This window comes from Atta colombica, unplaced genomic scaffold (genome assembly GCF_001594045.1).
Source record: "Atta colombica isolate Treedump-2 unplaced genomic scaffold, Acol1.0 scaffold12, whole genome shotgun sequence".
Classification (NCBI taxonomy): Eukaryota; Metazoa; Arthropoda; class Insecta; order Hymenoptera; family Formicidae; genus Atta; species Atta colombica.
Genome location: NW_017259206.1, coordinates 5,391,302 through 5,402,817, shown reverse-complemented (window position 1 = coordinate 5,402,817; position 11,516 = coordinate 5,391,302). Strand labels below are relative to the sequence as shown.

General features: G+C 45.5%; 1 protein-coding gene across 1 annotated transcript in view; it reads left to right on the top strand.

Moving 5' to 3' along the window:
- Window positions 1-3,674: 3,674 nt before the first annotated feature.
- Window positions 3,675-11,516, top strand: part of LOC108694236 — a 94,565-nt gene continuing 86,723 nt past the window's right edge. The window contains exons 1-2 of the mRNA XM_018203600.1: window positions 3,675-3,767; window positions 3,965-7,087. Of these exons, the coding sequence (XP_018059089.1) occupies window positions 3,675-3,767; window positions 3,965-7,087 (3,216 nt within the window). The remainder of the gene's footprint in view (window positions 3,768-3,964; window positions 7,088-11,516) is intronic.

The following is an 11,516-nucleotide window of genomic DNA, read 5'->3' as shown; positions in this document are numbered from 1 at the left end:
CGCGGCGCGCTGCCGTTGCCACCGCCGCCGCCACCACCGCCGATATATTCGGGTCGTTCGGATGGTCGCTCGAATCTCGGAACGAGCACAAATCCATACTGCGCCACGCGCGCAAGAGAGTCGAGGATCGTACTTGGACCGGCTTTTCTCTTCTCTTTTTTTTCGGCAAGCGTCCCGTTCGTCGGCACTGGGAGGACGCGGGGGAGGAGAGCGAATCGGTGGGGTGGCAGCGACGAGAAGAAGGATGAGAAGGAGGAGGGACGGGGGAAGTAACGAAGAAGAAAGAATAGAGGCTGACGGAGAGCTCTCTGCGGGGATGAGACTTGGGGATCAGAGGAAGCGAGGGGGTAGAAGAGTCGACCGTGTGTGCAGCGCCGTATGCGTCGGGGGTAGTGGTTGGAGGAGGAAACAGAGGGGTGACTGTAACATGAGAGAGAGGAAAGGAGAGGAACGATTAATGGTATGAGAGAAATAGAAATCATAGAAGGAGAAAGAGAGAGAAAGAGCAAAGGGGATGAAGGAAGGGGAAGAGAGGAGTGGAAAGGGATAAACGAGAAGGAAGGAACACGGCTGTGTGGACGGAGAGTTGATGAGGGTATGAGACGCAAAGAGGAAGGATCGCACGGAGAGGGGGGGGGATGGAAACGTTCGAAGCCGCTGTTCTCGGACGGGGAGCGGCGCGAGAACGAAGATGGCGGTTTGCGCTCGATGACGCCCATCACGTTGCCGTCATTGACGTGAACATAAAACGTATATGAAGTGAGGGATAAAATCTATATACATTAAATATTGCGTATTGCGATGACTATCACGAAAATGAGAGATCGGACGTTCGTCGGCGACAAATGATTAACATCGTCGGTGCCCCGTCGAGAGAAGAGAATCGCGTTGCTATGGAGCAAGAACAAGGACGCAGATGGCGCGACTTCCGCGAGGAGGAAGAATCCGCCCTACAAATCTCTTTCCGCGGGGACGAGGGTAGATAGAAATAGAGATAGAGATAGAGCTAGAGATAGATAGATAGAGAGATAGAGAGAGAGGGGGGGGGAGAGGGGAGAGAGAGAGAGAGAGAGAGAGAGAGAGAAAGAGAGAGAGAGAGAGAGAAAGTGGGTGGACATTCTCGATAGAAGGGATTGGTGAGATTTCGGAGGGAGAGAAAGGAGGATGAGCGCGCATCACGCGAGAGGGAGAAAGATAGTTGACATAGGATAGAGACGTGGATGGAGAACAAGAGGTAGAGTGGAGGGTGCGAAGAGTGGATACTGAGAGGTTGTCGGGGGTTGGCAAAAGAAAGGAGAAGGGAGCGATAGGGGTAGATGACGAAGGGATGCATGGTGCGCGCGCGCGCGCGGTTGGCAGCGCGACACGGAGGGACACGAGAGATCCGCGAGAGAGAGAGGGCGCTCTCCCCCGAAGTTTTGCGGCGAGTCTCTCCAAGAGGGATCCTCGGGTACGTCCGTGTAGTACAGGAGCTAGCCGATAACGAGCTAGCGCGCAGTGCCTAGTGTCGGCGCGGATCGCGCTTCCGCGGTGTTTCTTCTTTCCTCTTCTTCTTCGTAACGTCGTGTCGGCACGCGCGCGCGCTCGGCCGCGAGCAAGTAAGCGAGCGAACGAGCAAGCAAAAGAGTGATGTGTATACGTTGTGTGTGTGTGTCCTACTATTAGCCTGGTGCGCTCGCCCACTGTGCTCCCTGTCGTCCTTTCCTGTCGCCGGATTTGTTCCGACCGTCATCGTCGTCGCCGTCGCTATACTGTCACCGCCGTCACCGCTGTCATCGCCGCTTCCATCGCCTTCACTATCCTTTAGAGTCGAGATTATAAGACAAGAAATATAAGGAAAGAGCATACCTATTACCACCTTGGTGTAACATCCGGATACGTCGGATCCACCGCGCAACCCGACGCACCCGACGCGGGTCTAACCCTCCCCCGTTCGGGGGGGCGCGAACAGAGTGGATTCGTCGTAACCCTTTCGAAACTGTCGTACGTGTCGCGCGAACAACACTCCCTACCCTATCTTTTCTCTTACCCTCATTCCCCCTCTCACGTAACACCCTCGTGATCGAAGTACCCGATATTCGCGATCGTAGATGATGATCATCGAGACGCAGATCTCTTGCAGGATAAATAATTAACGGAGAACTGGGGGCTGTGCGCGAGACAATAGCGTTGCATCTCAAAAAGAACGAAAGGCAGATAACGAATATACTAATTACCAATATCGATCAGTAATCCTATCGACGATCGCGCTGACGAGGAGGAATGTGCTTGCGCGTTCATATATGCGGAAACATCGCTTCTCCCTTTCCTGTGCATGCGCTAAATCGCACGTGTGCATTATTGTAAGCGCCTTAAAAAAATACAAGAAATGAAAAGAGTATTAGTCTACTAATTAATTAGGTATTCCAAGAAGAATCTATCGGGAGAATGAGAGGATGAAATCAATGTCATGAGCAGCGTGAAAGATAGATCCCCGCAATGTTCACTGTGAATGAGAAAAATTTTCCCCGTCACACGACGAGTAAATGTCATTAATTCCAGTTATTGTCGTCGTTATCGTTATTATTGCCGGGTTGCGAAGAGGATCCGTCCGAACGGAGCGTTATTCTTCGGTGGCGCGTGCCGCCGTCCATCGCCGAGATTCAAGAGTGGAATCGTCGGGCGCGAAGGAGCGCCACGACAAGGCTGCACACGGCGGTGACAATGCGCCGATGCGACGACGGTGGTGCCAGCAGCAGCAGCAGAAGCAGCAGCAGAAGTAGCAGCAGCAGCAGCAGCAGCAGCAGCAGCAGCAGCAGCAGCAGCAGCAGCAGGGTCCCGAGCACCGCCAGCACGGAGCGGCCTCCAGCGCGTACCTCCAGCGTCGCGGCAGTCCCCGTCATCATGATGATGTCTTAATCCTAACAATGCCCCTTTGTATAACGTTCCTTCTTCGCCGCGATCGTGAGATACTCGCTGGTGTCTGCCCATTGTCGTCGCCGTGATATCCTGGTCGTCGTCGCTTTTGTCGTCCTCCGTCGGAAACATAATTGTAAGAAAAAGAGAGAGAGACAGAGAGAAAGTGCATGGTTCGGCATGGTGTGAATTCTCTGCACGGAGTAGTTAACTTGGTCCCGTCCTTTGGGTGATAGGCGAATGCAAGGGTGGCGGTGGCGATGGTTCGAGTGGTGAAACGCCACAATCTTCACTCTTTCTCCCTCTCTCGCCCAGGAACCACCGCCGAAGAATAACTGTGACATCAATGTCACTGTGACGAGTCATCGTGTGTTCATCTTCTATCATCGCAATCCCGACGCAATTCGAGTGAGTGCGCCTTCTTTGTATCTTCATTAGTGACGTTTGGATCGAGTTGGTTAATCGAGTTAGTTACCGACCTCAGTGACCTCAGGATACGTTTATGAGGTTTCGGATGCGATTTCTGAACAGATTGCCGCTGTTGTCTGCGTTATCGCCACCGTTATCGTCGTCGCTATCGTTGTCGTCGTTGTCGTCATCGTCATCGTTGTCGTCGTCGTCGTCGTTATCGTCGTGGTGGTGCGTATTGTCGTGCTACCACCGGCCGTGATCATCGGCGACGACAGGCAGCAGCAGAGGGTGCAAGGAGAAGGAGGAGGAGGAGGAAGAGGAAGAAAAAGAGAGGGAGGAGGAGGAGGGTACGTAGCCGGGCGTTCAGGATGCAGCATGAACCTCGGTGCCCCGCGAGGGAACTGGGAGCTCGCGAGCCTCGGCAGGGGGACTACGACGACGACGAAGCGGGTGTTGTTCAGGTGCTTTCGCATCAGGTCCTCGATACACGCAACGTCGTCGCGCGCGTCGAGAGCTGCCGTCGCTGCCGGCGTCGTCGCGCTCACTCGGAAGTGGCGCACAACACCTGGCACAGCGAGGACAGCAACAACAGCAGCAACAACAGCAGCAGCAGCAGCAGCAGCAGCAGCAGCAACAGCAGCAGCAGCAACAGCAGCAGCAGCAACAGCAGCAGCAGCAGCATCAGGGAGAGAAGGCATCGCCAGATCGACGAGAGACACAAAGTGCAAGAGGTGCAGGTGGCGTGGCAAGAGGAAGAAACGGAAGCGGAGGTGGTGGATTATTACGAACGCGTTGCGTTGCCGTTGTTGCTGTCGCCGTCGAGAGAACTCCTCGCCGGTATTGTCGTCGTCGCCGCAACCACCGCAGCAGCCGCGACTGTCGCAGTCGCCGCCGTCTCGGTCGGCCGTGGTACGTTGGTCCAGGGGAACTTCTAAGGGCCCCGCCAACTCGGGCCGCTCAGGCAGGCACCTGGGCGATTGGTCCGGGATACGCACGAGCGGGGCTGACATCATCGAACAGCGGGGATATAACCCCGGCAAATGGTCGTTCGCCGACAGAGCGACGAAGTGGACGACGACGTGGATTATCGTGGTGCGAGTTTGCCTATTATCGCGGAGACGATCAGGGACGTGTACAAAAAAAGAAACGGAAACGAAAGGAGAACGGAGATCACCCGTCCAGGAAGGCATTGACGTGTATCGCTGCACGGTGGAAAGGGAAAGTGAGAAAAATCTGGCACGAGTTATCGAGTGGTGGAAGAATATCTCCGATATATCTCCGAAGAAACATTTGGAAGCGAAATTGCCTGAACGATCACGTTGCGCAACGTTCCTCAGCGCGTCGTGTCTCAGCAGATGTACCGGAAATAACGGTAGCAGCTGCAGAAGCAACGTCGTGGGTCGCGTCGCGAACGTTCGAGGAGCAGAGTCACGAAGAATCGAGTGTCGGAGAGCAGAGCGCGTGCCGAGAGGCGGGCCTCAGATTTGGTGGCAGCGATGCGGGGCCTCCTGCAGCAGCCCGGCTGCGATACGGATCATCTACGCCACGAATCCACTGCGAGTCATCTTTTTCGTCATCAGTCGACGTGCACGATATCGAGGAAAAGGAAGCAGCTGCAGCGAAAAGATCAATCAGTTCTGGTGGAGGAAGGCGAAGCACATCGCATCGTACAGCTACGAACGTGCACGTCAAGAAACGTCGACGAGGAAGTGCGCGACGACGACGGCAGGACGTCGGGGACGTTAACGTCCCCGATTATCCCGTCGCGCCCATGCTGCTCGACCCGTTCGGACTCACGGGACCACCTACGTCGAAAAAATGGAGAAAAGAGAAGAAAAGGGTGCAAAAAAAGGAGAAGGAGCAGAAATTCTGGTTATCGTCGTCATTATCGTCGACCTCGTTCGTGGAGTGCGTACGATCCGGTTATCGTCGGTATACGTCGTCCAAGTCGTTCTCCAGGTCGATTCGCGATCGCGTCGACAATGTTGGCATATCCACCGCCGTGCAATGCCATCACGAAGCCCGACACTTCCAAACCGAGCACGGACCCGATGAGAAAGCCGGAACTGCCACTGCCTTTCGCATCTCTCGCGATTCCGTTTCGCGCGGCGTGGTGCGCGCGCGCACATGTGATCGCCACGAGGATCACGAGGACGGTAATGAGAGCAACGCATTGCGCGCGCGGACGCGCATACTTGGCGCTGATTGTCCGTCGCCGCGACGGCGACGGGTCTCGCGAACAGCAAGAAGAAGGTCAAGAAGAAGACGAAGGAGCGGAGCGATTTCCGAGGAAGAGCCCGATGTGGCTACTTCGGCCGTTTCTTTCGTCAATGTGCATGCTTACACTGCCTTTAGCGATGACAGAGACGACGATAACAATGGAAAAAACGACGGAGACGACGACGATGACAACGAGGGACAAGTACATTGCAAGCGAAAGAGAATCTACAGTGATGGGTCCAAGAAGGCCCACGACGAATACGAGGAAGATGGAAGCAATGACAGCGCGCATGTTAGTGTCTCGGATAATTCGCGCGATGAATACAAATATGAAAACGCGTCTTGCGAGGACTACATCCACACCGAAGGGAATACGAGTAGTGGTGTATTTAAAAGTGATCAGTGGACATCGCAATCCTCTTCGTTTGATTGGAAGAGGGATCGCGAACGTGTCGATGGCTACGGACGCGAGTACCTGACAGTGGACGAGGTGTTCGATGGACAAGGACGAAGAAAAGGAGAATGGTATAGTGGGAGGAGATGTAGCGATAACACTGCCTGGTTCCAAAAGCCAATTACTAGGAGAAAAGGAAGAGGCGAAGGAGGAGGAAGAGAAGGAAGAGGAAGAGGAGACAAGCCGCATATACGCAAGAGCTACTACAGACTGCTGCTGTTCGTGTTATATCTTTTGGCGTGGCCTCTATTGTGCTCGAGCAGTCCCTTAGGTCACCCCGCTTCGACTTTCGCGCAGAACCCGACCCTCGCGCACACCAAGAATCCCGCACAACGGGGTAACACTACGCCGCCGGACATGTTGTTCTCGTCGTTAACGGTCATCGAGCACCAATACAAGCATTCGCAACAATACGTTCAGGGTAGCGATTACAATACCGACAACGAGCAGTATCGTCATCATCAACAGCAGCAGCAGCAACAGCAACAGTCGGATCAAGAGAAGCCCGACGAACAGCGGCACCCCTACAACGAATATACTTGGGAGGTGAACCAAATGAATCCCTGGCTGTCGGCCTGCGATCTGGCGGGACCAGCGCCGACCGATCTTCAGGGTAGCTGCGGAGCACCTCCACCGGAGGTGCCCAAGTACTGCCCGAAGTTGTGCAAAAACGCTTCCGAGATAATGAAGACCTATAATATGAAGATAAATAGGGGGGTCGAGGACGGAGGCGAGAGCGGCAGTCGACATGGTGATAAATATAGTACCGATGAAAAGAAGGAGGAGAAAGAACAGTGCCTTTTATATCTCGAGGAATCGCACAAGAAGATCATCTGTCAAATGAAGAAGAATAATCCAAGTGATCTGCTGCTTCGGCTGCGTCTACGGCATTGCTGCGAACACGCGGTGTTCAACGCCCTGGCGCCGGGCAAGGGCGGTCCGCTTGAGGATGTGATAAACGGTGGCAAGAAGTGCGATGATGCCTTGGACAAGCTGTTGCTCGTTGATGCCCTGGCCGCGAGGCTGCATTGCGAGTTCGAAGAGGTACTGGCGCGCTACGATTGCGCCCAGCCGTACTCCGTCATCCACAACTGCACCCATTGCAAGGTAAGAGGCTAATTTCTACGTATTTACGATGTGTGTGTGTGCGTGCGTGCGTGTGTGTGTGTGTGTGTGTGTGTGTGGATGTGTGAGTGAGAAAGATCAGAATCGTTACTTATTAGACGCTCTGGGATATCCTCTAAAGCGTATTATATTTCTACATAAAAGAGCGAATAACAAAATTGAGTGATCGTAGACATAAATACAATAAACAGTAATAGAGATAAACATAAAAATAAGAGAGAGAGAGAGAGAGAGAGAGAGAGAGAGAGAAATTCTAAAATTTCACATAAATTGCTTTGTCAATTTAAATTGGCATTGACAGGTACGTACAAAGGCATTAAAATGAAACGCAGAATATTATTGAATTTAAATGTTTGACAGTTTTAGAATTCTTTGCATAAATTCAAATAGAAAATATTCTCTGTATTTTCATATTTCATAAATTAACATTAATTTTGTAAATTTGAAAATATTTGAATATTAAATATATTATTTGTACACACATTTATTATATTTATTACACATAATGTAATAATAATTCTAAAGAAAATTATTCTGTGGAAAGTCGTAAATTTGTGATGAATAATTTGCAACGTTTTTCGGGCTTGAAAGCCCGAAGCTTTGAAGTTCAAGTCTATTCTATTTTGTAAAAAGCTGACAGAAAAAAATATATGATATGTATTTTGGGCAGAAATCGAGATATTACTTTTATCCATCATTAGTAATTTAATAAATTTATGATAATCGTCTTTATTTCCGTTATATGTTATACGTAAAATATACGATGTTCCTACTACAACTTGTATGAACATGCCTTGCCATTGAATTTCTGCTCAAAATATAACTTTGTAGTCATTATTATATAGATGTACAAATTATATATTTTAAATATATTGAAAGAAACGTGTTTGATATTTGTAACTATAATTACATGGTTAAAAATTTTGGTTAGCAGCTCTATATTTACAGTTATTATTATTATTATTATAATGTTAGTAATAATTAGTTAGTAAAAAAAAATACAATTTTATATATCGAAAAAATACGTAAAATATAATTATAATTCATAGTCATTTTCGATGCCAATTATGCATTCTTTTTGTTTGTACAAAGAACTATATACTTAATTTTGTACAAAGAACTATATACTTAAATATATAATATTAAGTGAAAATGGACTGAGAAATATTCAACACAAATAAGTAAAAAAGCGGATCTTAATGTCTAATAATAATATTTTTCTATGAAATTTCCAGTTCCACGAAAACTGCGCACTGATTATTATATGTCATATGTTGTTTTGAAACACAATCCTAGACTGAAACTAGAATACGTAATATTACAAAATTAAATTGATAAGCAATTTAATATTACAGATGCTAATAAGTATCTAAAAATATCTACATAATTTATTACAAAAAAATATCACTCATTCTTCGAATTCTAGTTGAGACTTTTTTCACAATAAATTCTTTACAGTGTTTTAAAGATGCTTATTAACATCTGTAATATTAAATTGCGTCGATTTAATTTGTGATATTATATAATATAATTATCGTTGCTAATATTATAGCAATTATAAAAATTAATAATTACAAAAATGGAACTCCTAATTATTATTGTACCATACAATTAATCCTAAATATCAAATACTTTTCTCTCAGTGTGTAGTTTCGAAAAATTTTGTTACTATTACACCAGTCATATTTTGCCGAAATTTACAATGTTTCAATATCATTAGTACCATTATCGTAATAAACCTCTCGTATGCAGTTATTGTGAATAATTAAATAATTAAGACGCGCATCAATCCGTTCATTGATTAGAACGCAAAGGAGTTTCGCACGACTCGCAACATTCGGCGTGAACGAAATTATTGGAAATTCTCGCGGTGTGTTTCCGGGAGTTCATATTACGCTCGTGTCTAATGTAGGGCATAGTAAATTTACTCGCAGTAAGTTTCTCCATGAGATCTCTTCGCGGAGAGAAAGAGAGAGATAGTAGACGGCTCTGCAGTGCTTTATGCCGTTCAAGCGAACGCGTAAATTATGCGAGGCATTACCTATTATAATTTGATATAAGGCATTCAGTTGAGATTAGAAATCCCGCGGAGAGATTCCTCAGGGTCTCTGCTCGTCTCTCCGAGAGATTTCTCACCGCGAGCGTCTCTAAACGTAGCAGATCTTCCTTGTCTCTTTAGACATATAAATCTGGAAATGCGCGAAGTCACAAGCAGTCACGGTGGTTAACTTGAACACCTACAATCGTGACATGAATACTTACAACTGCTATATTTGGAGGGCAATCCATATTCTCAAGCACGCGCGGATTTAAAAGAGTCCAAAAGAGAAGATCCATGAGATTTTCTCCTTAGATTTATAGGTATATAGCTAATGGCTATAAATGTCATTCTGTGGCGTCCAATTGTAGACGAATTATTCGAATCTGTCGATAGACATCCCGATGTCTACGACAGACAGGACTAATTTCTAGATGGTGAATGGTAAATCGTGGGCGGTTTGCCTTAGAAAGCGAAGCACTTTGTCATTGTTGTTGTCGTTCTCATCGTCTCGTCTCCATCGTCGAATGAGTTAACGAACAGGTGTTTCTCTCTCATTTGGCTGATAACGCTCGCGCATGAATTGCTCGTTTAGAAACTTGTGGTCCGGTTCATTCAACAACCGTCGAAACTATTTCCAACCGACAGTATGTCCGTCTTTCTTCGATTCTCACGTTGTTCCTGTTATCATTGTCTATACGAAAGCGGTAGAGTTCGCGCGACAATTCCACAATGAGGCAATAACACGAGAGTGCATTATGTGCATGGTTTACGAAGTTTCATCAGAAGAGCCGAGTGTGAATTTAATAGAGGAATACAACTTTTTTTAGCAATCGTTTGATTTTATTTCTACATTTTCTTATGTATCCTTCATGGAAACCAAAAATTATCATAATAATGATGCTACACTTAAGAACAAAATTGATATTTGAAATAAAGAATGAAATCTTTATTCACATCGTTACGAAATCAAAATCGTATGAATTGTTATTCTTCAATTATTTAAAAATTAATTTAGAGTTGGATCAACAAAATAATTGAAACATAATTGACAGCAATTTTGTAACGATGTGAGTAATGATTTTATTAAATTTGTTTCACACACACAATCTTCAATGTAGTATTGTTATTATAATAATTTTCAGTTTCCATGAAAAAAATAAATAAGACAACGTAGTAATAAAACAATTCCCGAATAGTCACAAAAAAGTGAAAGTTATTTCTCCTTTAATTATAGACAGGTATTCATAGTCAGATCTTATATTCAAGATCGTCTAAGTGCAGTCTTAAGACTAACCAATCAGAAGGCCGTATTAGCGTCTTAACCTTACTTAAGACAGTCTTGAAATAAGAACGGACTATATAAATATCGTCCATAGACACAGATCTGAAAATAATTTTATTGGATCGTCAAAATAATTATGATGCTCAAATTAATTACTAAAATATCAAAACTTATTGCTTTATTATTATTATTAAGATTCTACGTAATTATTTGTATCAGGCTAAATTTATAAATACTCCAACAAAACCGTTCTTTCTATGTGCTAAATAGGTTAATTAATTTTTAAAATTATAAAAGTCAATCTACAATAGAAAAAAAATTCTGAATATGTGCCACACCAAAAAGGCGCTTACAAGTTAATTCGACTATTGTTAGTCTAACCAAATAGGATCTCGAGGGATTGAGAGTCATTTAACTAAGGATACATTAAAAAAAAAAGATTGGTTGCAATCAGTTCAAATTTTTAGTTAGTGCGTTAGTCAATCGAAATTATATACCGAAATTATATTGCAGACAATTATATACCGATATTACCGATATTGCTAACACAACTAAAAATTTGCTGCTACAACCAAAAACTGGTTGCTGCAGCCATATAAAAATGCTATGCCATATTTTATTATCTAAATTATTGTTGCAGCAATCAATCTTTTCTTTCAGTGTACCATTCCATTTGACATTCGTTTGCGAACATCATTTCATTCTTGTTATTTATCAAATGTTAAACAAGGACAAAATAATGTTTGCGAGCGCTGCGAACGCCAAGTGAAATATAGCTTAACAAGAAAAAGCTGCTTTAGCCTGCAAGCTCCGCGATTCATGATCAACATCATTCTTCTAGTCATTAATTTCGTCATAGATGACTCAAATCCATATTTTTTCCGTGCGCAATTGCTATAAGAAATGGCCCAATTACACATTTATTGATTCGTGTTCGGTATCCCTCGATTGCATTAATTAATATTCGTCCTACTGTCAGTTGATACAATAAGGATACAATCAGGATAAAATTAGATAAAAACACATCCGACACGTTCGCAAAAGAAATAACGGATATCGTCGGATAATTGTACATTGGAAAAATTAAT